Genomic DNA, 22,238 nt, shown 5'->3' on the forward strand with positions numbered 1-22,238 from the left:
ACTCAAACAAAACTGCCTGTAACTTGCAGTAGGAATGTCTTAGAGACATGAAACAAAAACCTCTATGTAAGTCTTATTTAGACCTACATTTCATATACTGACAACCCCTTGCAAAAATCAACAGGAAGTTTGCAATTCCCCCTTCAAAACAAAGGTTTTGTAAAAACAGGTCACCTTTTTTCAAACATTATCTCCTCTGAGCGCGTTTGTCGTGTCGGCTTCAAACTAGCACAGGAGAGAGATTGAACCCTTCTGATTAAAATTTGACCAAAGAGTTTTAATTACTGTTTCGGTTTGGATTTTATGTGCCGTCAAAGTCGGTCCCGTCCATCGCTGTGTGCAGCTTTAATTATTATTGTTGTTTTTGGTACTGTTGCTTTGGGTACTGTCGTTATTGTTGTTGATACTGTTGCTGTTACTGTTGTTGCTCCTGTTGGCCGGATAAAACCTGTGCGCGGGCCTGATTCGGCCCTCGGGCAGTACGTTTGACACCCCTGGATTTGGGGCAGAGATTACAAGCATCATATTAAAAAAAAAGTAAACTGCAATTATTCCATACTGTTGCTTGAAAAACATGTTGTAAACACAACTAATGTTGAATTTAAAAAAAATAATTTAAATAAAACAAATACAAATAATACTATTAATAATAATAATTTAAAAAACAAACTAATATTTAAAACTTAAAATGATTTTCTGTTCTTTAAACCAGTGTTTTTCAACCACTGTACTGTCTGGTGTGCCGTGGGAGATTATCTAATTTCACCTATTTGGGTTAAAAATATGCTTTGCAAACCAGTAATTATAGTCTGCAAATGATGTGTTGTTGTGGAGTGTCGGTGCTGTCTAGAGCTCGGCAGAGTAACCGTGTATTACTCTTCCATATCAGTCGGTGGCAGCCGGTAGCTAATTGCTTTGTAGATGTCGGAAACAGCGGGAGGCAGTGTGCAGGTAAAAGGTGTCTAATGCTTAAACCAAAAAAAAACAAAAGATGAGTGCCCCTAAGAAAAGGCATTGAAGCTTAGGGAAGGCTATGCAGAACAAAACTAAAACTGAATTGGCTACAAATTAAAAACAGAATGCTGGACGGCAGCAAAGACTTACTGTGGAGCAAAGACGGCGTCCACAAAGTACATCCAAACATGACATGACATGCAACAATGTCCCCACAAAGAAGGATAAAAACAACCGAAATATTCTTGATTGCTAAAACAAAGTAGATGCGGGAAATATCGCTCAAAGGAAGACATGAAACTGCTACAGGAAAATACCAAAACAAGAGAAAAAGCCACCAAAATAGGAGCGCAAGACACTACACACAGGAAAACAGCAAAAAAAACTCCAAATAAGTCAAATACACCTACTTTGAGACAAGAGCTATAGTGATGCGTGCTCAGTTATGGTTTAAAGTCATATCCAACAATTGCGACAACGACTTTTTACTGTCAACTAAGTTCATTTTTGAATGATTTCTGCTGGTGGTGTGCCTCCGCATTTTTTCAACACAAACAATGTGCCTTGGCTCAAAAAAGGTTGAAAAACACTGCTTTAAACTATGACTTCAGTAGGCGTGGTAACCAGTTAAACTACATTTTGTACCAGGTTTATCAAACTACACATCTCAGATTAAGAGGTGTTCGATGATGAGGACGACGAGGGGGGAGCAGATAAAAGCCGACATGGCTTGTAGTCTTACTCAGCTCTATTAGACATGAACTCCTGCCGGGCTCGAGCATCGTGGCTCCGGGCGAACCCTCGCTCACGGCAGATAGCTGACTTGTTCGCTATATGGCACTCATGAATCATTTAGCCGACGGCACGCGTCTTATTTTTCCAGATATTCAAGCAGACCACATGAGAGGATGTGCTGACTCTGCAGGAAGAAGCGCGTTGCATTGAAATGAACAGGGACAAGAATGTGCTAACCGGATTGTACATGTTGACAAACACTTACCAAAGCTAATGGAATGGCTCAGCAAATTATTGTTATTATTATTATTATTGCACCACACTATCGTTATAAAGTTAATTTCACAGGTCGTGTTTGAAAAAGTTGTTCACTCTGCACTGTACGTGTTTAATAGCTTTCGGCATACTTCGAAAAAGTCATGTTAATGTGCCGGTCTCAGCAATTTTTTTTTTTTTTCTGCAGGTTTTGTTGCTGGCGTCAACATTGGTGCACTTGATCATTGCCCGTAGTTATTAGTCAGCTTTTGCCGGCCTACATGCACGTCACATTAGGCTCACGTACGCTGGAGGGAACAGTCCGAAAAAAAAAAAAGAAAAAAAAAAGTGTTTGTCACGTACTAGAAGTACAGTTTCCTGCAATAAGCGTGCAAAAATAACCCCCAACTTTGCATGAGTTGTAACCCAACAGGCACAAGACGTTGATTATACATACAGTCATACTTGCCAACCTCCGATTTCGGGAGGTGGGGCGTGGTTGGGGGCGGGGGCGTGGTTTAGATGTGAGGAGTATATTGACAGCTAGAATTCACCAATTCAAGTATTTCATACATATACATATACATATACATATATATATATATATATATATATATATATATATATATATATATATATATATATATATATATATAAAAAGCGGTAGAAAATGGATGGATATATATATATATATATATATATATATATACCAGTGACGTGCGGTGAGGTTGATGGCTGGTGAGGCACTGACTTCATCACAGTCACATTTACAAACATATGAACCCTAAAGAGTATCTTATTCACCATTTGATTGGCAGCAGTTAACGGGTTATGTTTAAAAGCTCATACCAGCATTCTTCCCTGCTTGCCACTCAGCATCAAGGGTTGGAATTGGGGGTTAAATCACCAAAAATTATTCCCGGGTGCGTCGCCGCTGCTGCCCACTGCTCCCCTCACCTCCCAGGGGGTGATCAAGGGGATGGGTCAAATGCAGAGGACAAATTTCATTGTGTATGACAATCATTGGTACTTTAACTTAACTTTAACTTTACACATACAAACTGTAGCACACAAAAAAGCACATTTGATAAAAAAAACAACGTTATTATGGTCTTACCTTTACTTATAAATGAAGTCCATGCACCGCTGTTGTGCTGGATTAATGCACCCCCTGACGGGAGTGTTATATCAACTAAAGCCCTCACTTAAACTTTCCACGTGCAAGATTGAATATATTCAAAAAAGTGTAACCGAGGGTTTATAAATGTCGCCTACACTGTATGAAACTACAAAATAACAAACACGGAGGCTCCAGTTTACACGAGGACCACTTTATTTACCTTCTTTCAAAAACCTCCGTTCCACTCCAACGTGTCATCACTTCCGCTCTTAGCGCCTTCAAAATAAGAGCTCAAGGCATATACTGTATAACAGCGCATAACAGGAACTTAACATCACAAAGAAGAAAGCCCATAAAAATAGTTTACAAAAGTTATTTAATAAGAAGCCAAAAAGTGCAAAAACAATAATGTTCGTGTTGGAGGAGTTGTGAATTAGGTACACCTGCAGTCTGCAGGTGTACCTAATGTTGTGGCCCTGCAGTCATTCACAACTCCTCCAACACGAACATTATTGTTTTTGCACTTTTTGGCTTCTTATGAAATAACTTTTTTAAATAGATTCAATCTTGCACGTGGAAAGTTTAAGTGTGGGCTTTAGTTGATATAACACTCCCGTCAGGGGGTGCATTCTACGGCGGGAGTGCAGGAGGCGGAATTACTGCGAGCCTCAGCCAGTGCGTCTTTTGCAGCCGTTTTATGATTGCTCAGAACAAGAAATACTTTACACACATACAGTTGTTGACAAAATACACTGTACATTATATACCTCAGCTAACTAAACTATGGAAATGTATAATATAATTCATATAGCAATACGGTCTCACTGCACAGCAGGCCAGCAGTTAGCCGAGTCCGCAATCCATGTTGAGGCACAACGCAGTGACGTGCCTCAACTGGCTGCTGTTCACCGCACCGTCTCTTTTCAGTATTTGAACGGCAAATCTAAAACTGGTGAAGTTAAATGGAAAATAACTTTATAGTATAATCACTGGATACATATAACAATTTAATAAAATATTTTTCTTTTTACATTTTTTTTCTTTCCATGATGGCAGGTGAGGCCCCGCCTCACCTGCCTCTAGTGACTGCACGTCACTGACATATATACATATATATATATATATATATATATATATATATATATATACTGTACATATACTGTATATATAGATATCTACATCCTGAAAATATGCAAACAAAACTGTGTTTAGATAATTGATACTTCAAACTTGCATAAATAAATCTTAAGGAATATAACATAACTTGGCTTCTGAGAGCTTCAAAATGTAACGAATAAAATGCTAAAGTTGTTGATAAACAAGCAATTATTTTAATAATTAAATATGGTCATTTTAAATGATTTATTATGATCATTTAAAATTAATGATTTCAAATATGTTTATTTTAATGTATAATTCTATGGCTGGATGTAATAAGGAGTCAGAAAAAATACAAATAAAAATACAATTAATTTTGACGTTTTTAGCAAAATGTAATAAAAATGTATTTAAAAAAAAAAAAAAAAAAAATCAATCATCAATCAATCAATGTTTATTTATATAGCCCTAAATCACAAGTGTCTCAAAGGGCTGCACAAGCCACAACGACATCCTCGGTACAAAGCCCACATAAGGGCAAGGAAAAACTCACCCCAGTGGGACGTCGATGTGAATGACTATGAGAAACCTTGGAGAGGACCGCATATGTGGGTAATATATTTATTTTTAGGTAAGATAAACATAATAATACAATTTATCTCTAGTCTGGATGATTTAGTTGTTGTCACCCTGTTGTCCTCCCGTCATAACAAAAAAGGCTGTCCTCACTCAGGTCCGCTCGTTGTTGTTATTGTTGCTACTGTTGTTTTTGATACTGTTGTTGTTACTGTTGTTTTTTGTACTGTCATTATTTTTTTGGATACTGTTGTTGTTACTGTTGCCACCGTTGTTGATACTGTTGTTGTTACTGTTATTGTTACTGTTGTTGTTATTGTTGTTTTTCTGTTGTTGATACTGTCGTTATTATTGTTGATACTGTTGTTACTGTTGTTTTCATTGCAATTAAAGTTGATACTGTTGTTGTTACTGTTGTTTTTGGTACTAGTAATACTGTTGTTGTTACTGTTGCTACTGTTGTTGATGCTGTTGTTGTTACTGTTATTGCTACTGTTGTTACTGTCGTTGTTATTGTTGTTTTTCTGTTGTTGATACTGTTGTTACTATTGTTGATACTGTTTTTTTTACTGTTGTTTTCATTGTAATTAAAGTTGATACTGTTGTTGTTGTTACTGTTGTTTTTGGCACTGGTAATACTGTTGTGGTTACTGTTGCTACTGTTGTTTTTGGTACTGTTGCTTTGGGTATTGTCGTCATTGTTGTTGATACTGTTGCTGTTACTGTTGTTGCTCCTGTTGGTCGGATAAAAGCTGTTCGCGGGCCTGATTCGGCCCTCGGGTTGTACGTTTGACACCCCTGGATTTGGGGCAGAGATTACAAGCATTATATTAAAAAAAAGTAAACTACAATTATTCCATACTGTTGCTTGAAAAACATGTGGTAAGCACAACTGATGTTGAATTAAAAAAAAACATTTAAATAAAACAAATACAAATAATACTACTAATAATAATTATTTAAAAAACAATTTTGATGTTTTTAGCAAAATTGAGTAAAATTGTATTTTTTTTAATTTTTTTTTAATTAAAAAATATATTTATTTTTAAAAGTTAAAGTTAAAGTACCAATGAATGTCACACACACACTAGGTGTGGTGAAATTATTCTCTGCATTTGACCCATCACCCTTGATCACCCCCTGGGAGGTGAGGGGAGCAGTGAGCAGCAGCGGTGGCCGCGCCCGGGAATCATTTTTGGTGATTTAACCCCCAATTCCAACCCTTGATGCTGAGTGCCAAGCAGGGAGGCAATGGGTCCCATTTTTATAGTCTTTGGTATGACCCGGCTGGGATTTGAACTCACAACCTACCGATCTCAGGGCGGACACTCTAACCACTAGGCCACTGAGTAAGTTAGGTAAGATAAACATAATAATACAATGTGTCTCTAGTCTTGATGATTTAGTTCTTGTCACCCTGTTGTCCTCCCGTCATAAAAAAAAAGGCTGTCCTCACTCAGGTCCGCATGGAGCTGGAGGGGGCGTGGCCTCCAGCTCCGGCTTAAAATCGGGACATTTTCGGGAGAATATTTGTCTTGGGAGGTTTCGGGAGAGGCGCTGAATTTCGGGAGTCTCCCGGAAAATTCGGGAGGGTTGGCAAGTTGACATACACTTGTAAAGAACATAATGTCATACTTGTTGGTCACAAAAAACATTCATGAAGTTTAGTTCTTATATGAATTTATTATGAGTCTACTGAAAATGCTGGGTGAAAAGTATACATACAGCAATGTTAATATTTGCTTACATGTCCCTTGGCAAGTTGACCTGCAATAAGGCGCTTTTGGTAGCCATCCACGAGCTTCTGCTTGAATTTTTGACCACTCCTCTTGACAAAATTGGTGCAGTTCAGCTAAATGTGTTGGTTTTCCGACATGGACTTGTTTCTTCAGCATTGTCCACACGTTTAAGTCAGGACTTTGGGAAGGCCATTCTAAAACCTTCATTCGAGCCTGATTTAACCATTCCTTTACCACTTTCGACCATACCTGCCAACCTTGAGACCTCCGAATTCGGAAGATGGGGGCGAGGTTATTTGTTCTGTTGTGTTTATGTTGTGTTAGGGTGCGGATGTTCTCCCGAAATGTGTTTGTCATTCTTGCTTGGTGTGGGTTCTGTCATGTCTGTGTGATCATGTTTTTGTTTTAGTCATGTTCGGCTTTGTTTTTGGACTTTTTGTGCACTTTTGTTTCGTCACCATAGCAACCATTAGTTTTCACCTGTCACGTCACGCACCTGTTTCACGTTTTGAGTCACGCACCTGTTTTCGTTAATCATGTCTATAGTATTTAAGTTCATTGTTTTCAGTTTGTCGGTCTGACGACATCCCGCATTTATACTCTCCACACACCCTTATGACTCTTGCTGCGCTTTTTCATGCCGTTTTTTCATCCAAAGTAAGTTTTCTTTATTCATGCCATAGTTTGCAAGTTTTGTTTAATTGTTCATAGTTTCTGCCAATGTGCAAGTTCTGTGTTTATAGTCTAGTTTTGTACCTCCGCCCCTGTGCGCGCCTTTTGTTTGATCCTTTTTTGTAGTTATAGTGTTTAAATAAATCATGTATTTACCTTCACGCCACATCTGGTCCAATTCACTTGCACCTCGGGAGAACAAACCAAGCCAAAGTCCTAGTCCTGACAGGTTCACAGTGTGGCACATATTTATAACAGTGTTAAAGTTGTTTATACGGCCACCCTCAGTGTGACCTGTATGGCCGTTGACCAAGTATGCGTTTCATTCACTTACGTGTGTGGAGAGACGTAGATATTATGTGACTGGGCTTTAAGGCACACCCCCAATATTGTTGTCTGGGTGGAAATCGGGAGAATTTCAGGAGAATGGGTGCCCCGGGAGATTTTCGGGAGGGGCACTGAAATTTGGGAGTCTCCCGGGAAAATCGGGAGGGTTGGCAAGTATGCTTTTGACGTGTGTTTGAGGTCATTGTCCTGTTGGAACACCCAACTGCGCCCAAGACCCAACCTCCGGACTGATGATTTTAGGTTGTCCTGAAGAATTTGGAGGTAATCCTCCTTTTTCACTGTCCAATTTACTCTCTGTAAAGCACCAGTTCCATTGGCAGCAAAACAGGCATAGAGCATAATACTACCACTACCATGCTTGACGGTAGGTGTGGTGTTCCTGGGATTAAAGGCCTCACCTTTTCTCCTCCAAACATATTGCTGGGTATTGTGGCCAAACAGCTCAATTTGTGTTTCATCTGACATCACATGGACAAAGATAAGACCTTCTGGAGGAAAGTTCTGTGCCGATTGGGTTGAGTTTTTTTATGCCCTGAGCCGAGGATGTCGTTGCGGCTTGTGCAGCCCTTTGAGACATTTGTGATTAAGGGTTATATAAGTAAACTTTGATTGATTGATTGATTGAATGTCCTACTCCTGGTTTTGCTTCTTGTTGTTTACATTCCAAAAGCTAAACACCGACAGAATTGAAAAAAAAAAAGAGCTTACGAGATACTGAAAGCAAAGAGCAGCTATGATTGATGATTCAATCATAACGTCAGCAACAACGGTTCATGCATGCGACGTAGTGTAAACAAGGCGGCTTTAACGCGACAAAATAACTGATCAAGAGCGCTGGCGTGACAAGTGATTCCTCTTCTTCTATGGTGCGCTTATTTGCCACTGCTGTCATATTTCTTACATATTGCACCTGTTTGCCAGCTTTTTTTTTTTTCCAAGAACATTCTTTCCGCCTACCTGGAGAAGCGTGTCAGAAAGCATGTGACAATCATATCACAGGTGATCCCAGAAGCTGGGACATTCCACTGTCAGGCTGAGAGTGTGACACCGCTCTGATGTGGCTAATGATCCACCGCGCTGTCCGCACACAACCACGCAGCCGGAACTGATCCTGGACCAGCCGTTCCCCTGCTGCACTACTTTATCAGAGTTTGTTCTGGCCAGAAACGTACTGATCAATGCGAGGCGGCAGGGTGGATAAAAAACCAGCGGGCAGGTTGGGCAACACACAGGGAATGTGTGTTGTGCTCCTCCTATGACATCTGGTACGTGAATGGACAAACATGTGTCTGTTGCGTGTATGTCAAAATATAGTTATGTTTTCAAATGTTGCATATGTGTCGATGGACTGAGATATTTTGCACTGCATTGGTTCATAGTGTGTGTGAATAGACAGACATTGTTTACATTGTTTAATATGTGAATAAACAGAGTTGTCAACAAGAGACATGTATCTGCATTAATGTGTGAATGGATGTACAAGTCTGTATTATGTGTATGTTTTTTAGAGATGCGTTTTTATTATGTACTGTATGTATGTGAATTAACTGACAAATGGTTGTGTTGTTTGTATGTGAATGGACAAATGTTAACATTTTCTTGACATATAAATAATCTGATATGTTTGGATTATGTTTGTATATGAAAGGATAGACATATGTTTACATTTTGAGTGTATATTAATCTACAGATGGACTTTGCATTACATTTGTGTAGCATCCAGTATGTCAATGGATAGACATGTTTGCATTACGTTTTTATGTGAATGGACAAACATTTGTCTGTTGCCTGTATGTGAAAAGACAGACATATTTTCAAATGTTGCATACATGTCAAAGGACAGATTTTGTATTACATGTGTGCATAGTACATATGAATAGACTGACATTATTTGCACTATTTTATATATGTAAATTAACAAGAGAGTTGTCAACATTTGAATGAAGAGACATGTATTTGCATTAATGTGTGAATGGACATACACTTCTGTATTATGTGTATGTTTTTAGAGATGTGTTTTTATTATATATGTATGTGAATTAACTGACACATGGTTTTGTTGTTAGTATGTGAATGGACAAATGTTAACATTTTCTTGACATATGATTGGGCAGACGGATTTGGATTATGTTTGTATGTGAAAGGATAGACATATGTTTACATTTTGAGTCTATATGAATCTACAGATGGATGTTTCATTACATTTGTGTAGCATCTAGTATCTCAATGGATAAACATTTGTTGCATTATGTTTGTATGTGAATGGACAGACATTTGTCTGTTGCCTGTATGTGAAAAGACAGACATATTTTCAAATGTTGCATACATGTCAATGGACATATTTTGCATTACATGTGTACATAGTGCATATGAATAGACTGACATTATTTGCACTATTGTATATATGTGAATAAACAAGAGAGTTGTCAACATTTGAATGAAGAGACATGTATTTGAATTAATGTGTGAATGGACATACAAGTCTGTATTATGTGTATGTTTTTTAGAGATGTTTTTTTTATTATGTATGCATGTGAATTAACTGACAAATATTTATGTTGTTTGTATGTGAATGGACAAATGTTAACATTTTCTTGACATATAAATAATCCGATATGTTTGGATTATGTTTGTATATGAAAGGATAGACATATGTTTACATTTTGAGTGTATATGAATCTACAGATGGACTTTGCATTACATTTGTGTAGCATCCAGTATGTCAATGGATAGACATGTTTGCATTACGTTTGTATGTGAATGGACAAACATTTGTCTGTTGCCTGTATGTGAAAAGACAGACATATTTTCAAATGTTGCATACATGTCAATGGACAGATTTTGCATTGCATGTGTGCATAGTGCATATGAATAGACTGACGTTCTTTGCACTATTTTATATATGTAAATTATTAACAAGAGAGTTGTCAACATTTGAATGAAGAGACATGTATTTGCATTAATGTGTGAATGGACATACAAGTCTGTATTATGTGTATGTTTTTTAGAGATGTGTTTTTATTATGTACTGTATGTATGTGAATTAACTGACAAATGGTTATGTTGTTAGTATGGGAATGGACAAATGTTAACATTTTCTTGACATATAAATGAGCTGATACGTTTGGATTATGTTTGTATATGAAAGGATAGACATATGTTTACATTTTGAGTGTATATGAATCTACAGATGGGTTTTGCATTACAATTGTGTAGCATCCAGTATGTCAATGGATAGACATGTTTGCATTAAGTTTTTATGTGACTGGACAAACATTTGTCTGTTGCCTGTATGTGAAAAGACAGACGTATTTTCAAATGTTGCATACATGTCAAAGGACAGATTTTGCATTACATGTGTGCATAGTGCATATGAATAGACTGACATTATTTGCACTATTTTATATATGTATGTTTTTTAGAGAAGTGTTTTTATTATGTATGCATGTGAATTAACTGACAAAAGGTTATGTTGTTAGTATGTGAATGGACACATGTTAACATTTTCTTGACATATGAATAAGCTGATGTGTTTGGATTATGTTTGTATGTGAAAGGATAGACATATGTTTACATTTTGAGTGTATATGAATCTACAGATGGGTTTTGCATTACATTTGTGTAGCATCCAGTATGTCAATGGATAGGCATTTTTGCATTAAGTTTGTATGTGAATGGACAAATATTTGTCTGTTGCCTGTATGTGAAAAGACAGACATATTTTCAAATGTTGCATACATGTCAAAGGACAGATTTTGCATTCCATGTGTGCATAGGGCATATGAATAGACTGACATTATTTGCACTATTTTATATATGTAAATTAACAAGAGAGTTGTCAACATTTGAATGAAGAGACATGTATTTGCATTAATGTGTGAATGGACATACACGTACGTATTATGTGTATGTTTTTAGGGATGTGTTTTTATTATATTTGTATGAGAATTAACTGACACATGGTTATGTTGTTAGTATGTGAATGGACAAATGTTAACATTTTCTTGACACACAAATGGGCAGATGTGTTTGGATTATGTTTGTATGTGAAAGGATAGACATATGTTTACATTTTGAGTGTATATGAATCTACAGATGGATTTTGCATTACATTTGTGTAGCATCCAGTATGTCAATGGATAAACATTTTTGCAATACGTTTGTATGTGAATGGACAAACATTTGTCTGTTGCCTGTATGTGAAAAGACAGACATATTTTCAAATGTTGCATACATGTCAAAGGACAGATTTTGTATTACATGTGTGCATAGTACATATGAATAGACTGACATTATTTGCACTATTTTATATATGTAAATTAACAAGAGAGTTGTCAACATTTGAATGAAGAGACATGTATTTGCATTAATGTGTGAATGGACATACACTTCTGTATTATGTGTATGTTTTTAGAGATGTGTTTTTATTATATATGTATGTGAATTAACTGACACATGGTTTTGTTGTTAGTATGTGAATGGACAAATGTTAATATTTTCTTGACATATGATTGGGCAGACGGATTTGGATTATGTTTGTATGTGAAAGGATAGACATATGTTTACATTTTGAGTCTATATGAATCTACAGATGGATGTTTCATTACATTTGTGTAGCATCTAGTATCTCAATGGATAAACATTTGTTGCATTATGTTTGTATGTGAATGGACAGACATTTGTCTGTTGCCTGTATGTGAAAAGACAGACATATTTTCAAATGTTGCATACATGTCAATGGACATATTTTGCATTACATGTGTACATAGTGCATATGAATAGACTGACATTATTTGCACTATTGTATATATGTGAATAAACAAGAGAGTTGTCAACATTTGAATGAAGAGACATGTATTTGAATTAATGTGTGAATGGACATACAAGTCTGTATTATGTGTATGTTTTTTAGAGATGTTTTTTTAATTATGTATGCATGTGAATTAACTGACAAATATTTATGTTGTTTGTATGTGAATGGACAAATGTTAACATTTTCTTGACATATAAATAATCCGATATGTTTGGATTATGTTTGTATATGAAAGGATAGACATATGTTTACATTTTGAGTGTATATGAATCTACAGATGGGTTTTGCATTACATTTGTGTAGCATCCAGTATGTCAGTGGATAGACATTTTTGCATTAAGTTTGTATGTGAATGGACAAACATTTGTCTGTTGCCTGTATGTGAAAAGACAGACATATTTTCAAATGTTGCATACATGTCAAAGGACAGATTTTGCATTACATGTGTGCATAGTGCATATGAATAGACTGACATTCTTTGCACTATTTTATATATGTAAATTAACAAGAGAGTTGTCAACATTTGAATGAAGAGACATGTATTTGCATTAATGTGTGAATGGACATACACTTCTGTATTATGTGTATGTTTTTAGAGATGTGTTTTTATTATATATGTATGTGAATTAACTGACACATGGCTATGTTTTTAGTATGTGAATGGACAAATGTTAACATTTTCTTGACATAAGATTGGGCAGATTTATTTGGATTATGTTTGTATGTAAAAGGATAGACATATGTTTACATTTTGAGTGTATATGAATCTACAGATGGATTTTGCATTACACTTGTGTACATTATACAGTATGTGAATGGATATACATGTTTGCATTATGTTGGTATGTGAATGGACAGACATGTATGTTGTGTGTCCGTGAAAAGATAGACATATTTTCAAATGTTGCATACATGTCAATGGACAGAGACTTTGCATTATATTTGTGCATAATGCATATGAATAGACATACATATTTACATTGGATGTGTATGTGAATGGACATACAAGTTTGTAATAGGTGATAATTCAACGATACATACTGTATGCTTTTTTAAATGACTATGTGTCTAAGGATAGACAAGATAGGAATGGGCAGATGCGTTTGGATCATGGCTGTATGTGAAAGGATGGACACATGTTTACATTTTAAGTGTACATGAATTCACATACAGATTTTGCATTCCATTTGTGTACAGTAAAAATTACCGGATATACATTTTTGCATTATGTTTGTATGTGAATGGCCAGACAGTCATCAACATTTGGATGCGGGTACATGCATATAGATTAAGTGTGTATGTGAATAGACATACATATATGTATATGCCTAAATATATGGAGATATGTTTTATAATGTGTGTAATGTATGTGAATAGACCGACAGATGTTTGCATTGTGTGCATGTGTAAGGATAGAAACATTCTCACATTTTGTGCATATGTATGTGAATGGACAAACATAGTAGACAGTATGGACATGTTCAAATTGTGCATATATACAAATAGACAGAGGGATAATGCATTATGTTTGTATGTGTTTGCTTTATGAGCGTATGTTTTTATGTGGATGGACCGACATATGCTTGCATTTTGTGCATAGATAGAAACATTTTCACATTCTGTGCATATGCACGTGAATGGACAAACGTGGTAGACAGGATGGACATGTTCAAATTGTGCATGTATACAAATGGACGGAGGGATCTTGCATTATGATTGTATGTATTTGCATTATGACCTCATGTTTGTATGTGAATGGACTAGCAGATGTTTGATATGTCAATCAATCATTCCTCCACCATAGAGTACACGTGTAAGAGATTCAGTGATGGACAACAAAAATGTTTTTTTTAAGGAAGAACTAGTGTGTGAATGGAAAGGCAAGATAGGAATGGGCATATGTGTTTGGATTGTGACTGTATGTGAAAGGATGGACACATGTTTACATTTTAAGTAGATATGAATTCACATACAGATTTTGCATTCCATTTGTGTACAGTAAAAATAAATGAATAGTCATTTTTGCATTATGTTTGTATGGACAGACAGTCATCAACATTTGGATGCGGGTACATGCATATAGATTAAGTGTGTATGTGAATAGACATACACATATGTATATACCTAAATATATGAAAATATATGTTTTATAATGTGTGTAATGTATGTGAATAGACCGACAGATGTTTGCATTGTGTGCACGTGAAGGGATAGAAACATGTTCACATTTTGTGCATACGTACGTGAATGGACAAACGTGGTAGACAGTATGGACATGTTCAAATTGTGCATGTATACAAATAGACAGAGGGATCTTGCATTATGTTTGTATGTGTTTACTTTATGAGCGTATGTTTTTATGTGAATGGACTGACAGATGTTTGCATTGTGTGCATGGATAAAAACATTTTCACATTCTGTGCATATGCACGTGAATGAACAAACGTGGTCGACAGGATGGACATGTTCAAATTGTGCATGTATACAAATGGACAGAGGGATCTTGCATTATGTTTGTGTGTGTTTGCATTATGAGCGTATGTTTGTATGTGAATGGACTGACAGATGTTTGCACTGTGTGCATGTGAAGGGATAGAAACATTTTCACATTTTCTGCATATGTATGTGAATGGACAAACGTGGTTGACAGTATGGACATGTTCAAATTGTGCATGTATACAAATGGACAGAGGGATCTTGCATTATGTTTGTATGTGTTTGCATTATGAGCGTATGTTTTTATGTGAATGGACCGACATATGTTTGCATTGTGTGCATGTGAAGGGATAGAAACATTTTCTTATTTTGTGCATACGCACATGAATGGACAAACGTAGTAGACAGTATGGACATGTTCAAATTGTGCATGTATACAAATGGACAGAGGGATCTTGCACTATGTTTGTATGTGTTTGCATTATGAGTGTATGTTTGTATGTGAATCGACCGACAGATGTTTGCATTGTGTGCATGGATAAAAACATTTTCAAATTTTTTGCATACGCACGTGAATGGACAAACGTAGTAGACAGGATGGACATGTTCAAATTGTGCATGTATACAAATGGACAGAGGGATCTTGCATTATGTTTGTATGTGTTTGCATGATGAGCGCATGTTTGTATGTGAATGGACTAGCAGATGTTTGATATGTCAATCAATCATTCCTCCACCATAGAGTACACGTGTAAGAGATTCAGTGATGGACAACAAAACATTTTTTTTAAAGAGGAACTAGTGTGTGAATGGAAAGACAAGATAGGAATGGGCATTTGTGTTTGGATTGTGACTGTATGTGAAAGGATGGACACATGTTTACATTTTAAGTAGATATGAATTCACATACAGATTTTGCATCCCATTTGTGTACAGTAAAAATAAATGAATAGTCATTTTTGAATTATGTTTGTATGGACAGGCAGTCATCAACATTTGGATGCAGGTACATGCATATAGTATAAGTGTGTATGTGAATAGACATACACATATGTATTCGCCTAAATATATGGAGATATGTTTTATAATGTGTGTAATGTATGTGAATAGACCGACAGATGTTTGCATTGTGTGCATGTGAAGGGATAGAAACATGTTCACATTTTGTGCATACGTACGTGAAAGGAAAAACGTGGTAGACAGTATGGACATGTTCAAATTGTGCATGTATACAAATAGACAGAGGGATCTTGCATTATGTTTGTATGTGTTTGCTTTATGAGCGTATGTTTTTATGTGAATGGACCGACATATGCTTGCATTGTGTGCATGGATAAAAACATTTTCACATGTTGTCCATACGCACGTGAATGGACAAACGTAGTAGACAGTATGGACATGTTCAAATTGTGCATGTATACAAATGGACAGAGGGATCTTGCACTATGTTTGTATGTGTTTGCATTATGAGCGTATGTTTGTATGTGAATGGACCGACAGATATTTGCATTGTGTGCATGTGAAGGGATAGAAAAATGTTCACATTTTGCACGTACGTACGTGAATGGACAAACTTGGTCGACAGGATGGACATGTTCAAATTGTGCATGTATACAAATAGACAGAGGGATCCTGCATTATGTGTGTATGTGTTTGCATTATGAGCGTATGTTTGTATGTGAATGGACCGACATATGTTTGCATTGTGTGCATGTGAAGGGATAGAAACATTTTCTTATTTTGTGCATACGCACGTGAATGGACAAACGTAGTAGACAGTATGGACATGTTCAAATTGTGCATGTATACAAATGGACAGAGGGATCTTGCATTATGTTTGTATGTGTTTGCATTATGAGCGCATGTTTGTATGTGAATGGACTAGCAGATGTTTGATATGTCAATCAATCATTCCTCCACCATAGAGTACACGTGTAAGAGATTCAGTGATGGACAACAAAACATTTTTTTTAAAGAGGAACTAGTGTGTGAATGGAAAGACAAGATAGGAATGGGCATTTGTGTTTGGATTGTGACTGTATGTGAAAGGATGGACACATGTTTACATTTTAAGTAGATATGAATTCACATACAGATTTTGCATCCCATTTGTGTACAGTAAAAATAAATGAATAGTCATTTTTGCATTATGTTTGTATGGACAGACAGTCATCAACATTTGGATGCAGGTACATGCATATAGTATAAGTGTGTATGTGAATAGACATACACATATGTATTCGCCTAAATATATGGAGATATGTTTTATAATGTGTGTAATGTATGTGAATAGACTGACAGATGTTTGCATTGTGTGCATGTGAAGGGATAGAAACATGTTCACATTTTGTGCATACGTACGTGAAAGGAAAAACGTGGTAGACAGTATGGACATGTTCAAATTGTGCATGTATTTCAAATAGACAGAAGGATCTTGCATTATGTTTGTATGTGTTTGCTTTATGAGCGTATGTTTTTATGTGAATGGACCAACATATGCTTGCATTGTGTGCATGGATAAAAACATTTTCACATGTTGTCCATACGCACGTGAATGGACAAACGTAGTAGACAGTATGGACATGTTCAAATTGTGCATGTATACACATGGACGAAGGGATCTTGCATTATGTTTGTATGTGTTTGCATTATGAGCGTATGTTTGTATGTGAATGGACCGACAGATGTTTGCATTGTGTGCATGTGAAGGGATAGAAACATTTTCTTATTTTGTGCATACGCACATGAATGGACAAACGGGGTAGACAGTATGGACATGTTCAAATTGTGCATGTATACAAATGGACAGAGGGATCTTGCATTATGCTTGTATGTGTTTGCATTATGAGCGTATGTTTGTATGTGAATCGACCGACAGATGTTTGCATTGTGTGCATGGATAAAAACATTTTCACATTTTTTGCATACGCACGTGAATGGACAAACATAGTAGACAGGATGGACATGTTCAAATTGTGCATGTATACAAATGGACAGAGGGATCTTGCATTATGTGTGCATTTGTGTTTGGATTGTGACTGTATGTGAAAGGATGGACACATGTTTACATTTTAAGTAGATATGAATTCACATACAGATTTTGCATCCCATTTGTGTACAGTAAAAATAAATGAATAGTCATTTTTACATTATGTTTGTATGGACAGACAGTCATCAACATTTGGATGCAGGTAAATGCATATAGTATAAGTGTGTATGTGAATAGACATACACATATGTATTCGCCTAAATATATGGAGATATGTTTTATAATGTGTGTCATGCACGTGAATAGACCGACAGATGTTTGCATTGTGTGCATGTGAAGGGATAGAAACATTTTCACATTTTGTGCATATGTATGTGAATGGACAAACATGGTAGACAGTATGGACATGTTCAAATTGTGAATGTATACAAATGGACAGAGGGATCTTGCATTATGCTTGTATGTGTTTGCATTATGAGCGTATGTTTGTATGTGAATGGACCGACAGATGTTTGCATTGTGTGCATGGATAAAAACATTTTCACATTCTGTGCATACGCACGTGAATGGAAAAACGTGGTAGACAGGATGGACATGTTCAAATTGTGCATGTATACAAATGGACAGAGGGATCATGCATTATGTTTGTATGTGTTTGCTTTATGAGCGTATAGTTTTATGTGAATGGACCGACAGATGTTTGCATTGTGTGCATGGATAAAAACAGTTTCACAATCTGTGCGTACACACGTGAATGGACAAACTTAGTAGACAGTATGGACATGTTCAAATTGTGCATGTATACAAATAGACAGAAGGATCTTGCATTATGTTTGTATGTGTTTGCTTTATGAGCGTATGTTTTTATGTGAATGGACCGACATATGCTTGCATTGTGTGCATCAATAAAAACATTTTCACATGTTGTCCATACGCACGTGAATGGACAAACGTAGTAGACAGTATGGACATGTTCAAATTGTGCATGTATACAAATGGACAGAGGGATCTTGCATTATGTTTGTGTGTGTTTGCATTATGAGCGTATGTTTGTATGTGAATGGACTGACAGATGTTTGCACTGTGTGCATGTGAAGGGATAGAAACATTTTCTTATTTTGTGCATACGCACATGAATGGACAAACGTAGTAGACAGTATGGACTTGTTCAAATTGTGCATGTATACAAATAGACAGAGGGATCCTGCATTATGTGTGTGTGTGTTTGCATTATGAGCGTATGTTTGTATGTGAATGGACCGACAGATGTTTGCTATGTCAGTGATTCAGTGACGGACAACAAAAAGATTTCTAAGGAGGAACTAACTATAACAGACATTTTGTGCTGTGCGTTTACCGTAAGTGTAAACTCACCGTGGCCTTGTTGGCGCACCATCTCTGATGCGTCCTGCTGCTGGATGAAGAGAAGCACACCCCCAGCAGCGAACAGCAGGAGGAACCAGAAGGAGCAGGGCAGCCTCCGCCTCCGTCCACGCAGGGAGTCCAACGCCATCCTCCACTTCATCCCCTCCCACACTAATGCGAGAGAAGGTTCTGGAGTGAGTTGGGAACAAAGAGCACAATTAGCAAAACAGTCAGAAGGTGAAAAATGGCGTACGGACAAATGACTGAAGAGCTTCATCGCGTCGCTAGAATGCAACTACTCAAATTACAACAATCATACAATTAAGTAAAAGGTTACTTTTATGTGCAGAGAACACCATTTTTTTTAAAAAGTCATTGTTAAAAAGTACCATATTTTTCGGAGTATAAGTGGCTCCGGAGTATAAGTCGCACCGGCCGAAAATGCATGATAAAGAAGGGAAAAAAACATATATAAGTCGCATTTTTGGGGGAAATGTATTTGATAAAAGCCAACACCAAGGATAGACATTTGAAAGGCAATTTCAAATAAATAAAGAATAGTGAACAACAGGCTGAATAAGTGTACGTTATATGAGGCATAAATAACCAACTGGTATGTTAACGTAACATATTATGGTAAGAGTCATTCAAATAACTATAACATATAGAACATGCTATACGTTTACCAAACAATCTGTCACTCCTAATCGCTAAATCCCATGAAATCGTATACGGCTACCGTATTTTTCGGAGTATAAGTCGCACCGGAGTATAAGTCGCACATGTGCCGAAAATGCATAATAAAGAAGGAAAAAAACATATATGAGTCGCACAAAAAACTGCGACTTATAGTCCGAAAAATACGTCTAGTCTCTTACGTGAATGAGCTAAATAATATTATTTGATATTTTACGGTAATGTGTTAATAATTTCACACATAAGTCGCTCCTGAGTATAAGTCACACTATGAAAAAAACTGCGATTTATAGTCCGAAAAATACGTTTAGTCTCTTACGTGAATGAACTAAATAATATTATTTGATATTTTACGGTAATGTGTTAATAATTTCACACATAAGTCGCTCCTGAGTATAAGTCGCCCCCCCGGCCAAACTATGAAAAAAAACTGCGACTTATAGTCCGAAAAATACGTCTAGTCTCTTACGTGAATGAGCTATATAATATTATTTGATATTTTACGGTAATGTGTTAATAATTTCACACATAAGTCACTCCTGAGTATAAGTCACACTATGAAAAAAACTGCGATTTATAGTCCAAAAAATACGTCTAGTCTCTTACGTGAATGAGCTAAATAATATTATTTGATATTTTACGGTAATGTGTTAATAATTTCACACATAAGTCGCTCCTGAGTATAAGTCGCACCCCCGGCCAAACTATGACAAAAACTGCGACTTATAGTCCGAAAAATACGTCTAGTCTCTTACGTGAATGAGCTAAATAATATTATTTGATATTTTACGGTAATGTGTTAATAATTTCACACATAAGTCACTCCTGAGTATAAGTCGCCCCCCCGGCCAAACTATGAAAAAAAACTGCGACTTATAGTCCGAAAAATACGTCTAGTCTCTTACGTGAATGAGCTATATAATATTATTTGATATTTTACGGTAATGTGTTAATAATTTCACACATAAGTCACTCCTGAGTATAAGTCGCACTATGAAAAAAACTGCGATTTATAGTCCAAAAAATACGTCTAGTCTCTTACGTGAATGAGCTAAATAATATTATTTGATATTTTACGGTAATGTGTTAATAATTTCACACATAAGTCGCTCCTGAGTATAAGTCGCACCCCCGGCCAAACTATGACAAAAACTGCGACTTATAGTCCGAAAAATACGTCTAGTCTCTTACGTGAATGAGCTAAATAATATTATTTGATATTTTACGGTAATGTGTTGATAATTTCACACATAAGTCGCTCCTGAGTATAAGTCACACTATGAAAAAAACTGCGATTTATAGTCCGAAAAATACGTCTAGTCTCTTACGTGAATGAACTAAATAATATTATTTGATATTTTACGGTAATGTGTTAATAATTTCACACATAAGTCGCTCCTGAGTATAAGTCGCAGCCCCGGCCAAACTATGAAAAAAACTGCGACTTATAGTCCGAAAAATACGTCTAGTCTCTTACGTGAATGAACTAAATAATGTTATTTGATATTTTACGGTAATGTGTTAATAATTTCACACATAAGTCGCTCCTGAGTATAAGTCGCACCCCCGGTCAAACTATGACAAAAACTGCGACTTATAGTCCGAAAAATACGTCTAGTCTCTTACGTGAATGAGCTAAATAATATTATTTGATATTTTACGGTAATGTGTTGATAATTTCACACATAAGACGCTCCTGAGTATAAGTCGCACCCCCGGCCAAACTATGAAAAAAAACTGCGACTTATAGTCCGAAAAATACGTCTAGTCTCTTACGTGAATGAGCTAAATAATATTATTTGATATTTTACGGTAATGTGTTAATAATTTCACACATAAGTCGCTCCTGAGTATAAGTCGCACCCCCGGCCAAACTATGAAAAAAACTGCGACTTATAGTCCGAAAAATACGTCTAGTCTCTTACGTGAATGAGCTAAATAATATTATTTGATATTTTACGGTAATGTGTTAATAATTTCACACATAAGTCGCTCCTGAGTATAAGTCACACTATGAAAAAAACTGCGATTTATAGTCCGAAAAATACGTCTAGTCTCTTACGTGAATGAGCTAAATAATATTATTTGATATTTTACGGTAATGTGTTAATAATTTCACACATAAGTCGCTCCTGAGTATAAGTCGCAGCCCCGGCCAAACTATGAAAAAAACTGCGACTTATAGTCCGAAAAATACGTCTAGTCTCTTACGTGAATGAACTAAATAATGTTATTTGATATTTTACGGTAATGTGTTAATAATTTCACACATAAGTCGCTCCTGAGTATAAGTCGCACCCCCGGCCAAACTATGACAAAAACTGCGACTTATAGTCCGAAAAATACGTCTAGTCTCTTACGTGAATGAGCTAAATAATATTATTTGATATTTTACGGTAATGTGTTAATAATTTCACACATAAGTCGCTCCTGAGTATAAGT

At 36.3% G+C, this 22,238-nt stretch overlaps 1 protein-coding gene across 2 annotated transcripts in view; it reads right to left on the bottom strand.

Moving 5' to 3' along the window:
- LOC133608923 (carbohydrate sulfotransferase 8-like) overlaps positions 1-22,238 on the bottom strand; it is a 597,007-nt gene that overhangs the window by 402,192 nt on the left and 172,577 nt on the right. For both annotated transcript variants that reach the window (XM_061964577.2, XM_072913393.1), the window contains one exon: positions 19,110-19,289. In XM_061964577.2, the coding sequence (XP_061820561.1) occupies positions 19,110-19,260 (151 nt within the window). In that variant the 5' untranslated portion in view covers positions 19,261-19,289. The remainder of the gene's footprint in view (positions 1-19,109; positions 19,290-22,238) is intronic.

This window comes from Nerophis lumbriciformis, linkage group LG06, assembly GCF_033978685.3.
Source record: "Nerophis lumbriciformis linkage group LG06, RoL_Nlum_v2.1, whole genome shotgun sequence".
Taxonomy (NCBI): Eukaryota; Metazoa; Chordata; class Actinopteri; order Syngnathiformes; family Syngnathidae; genus Nerophis; species Nerophis lumbriciformis.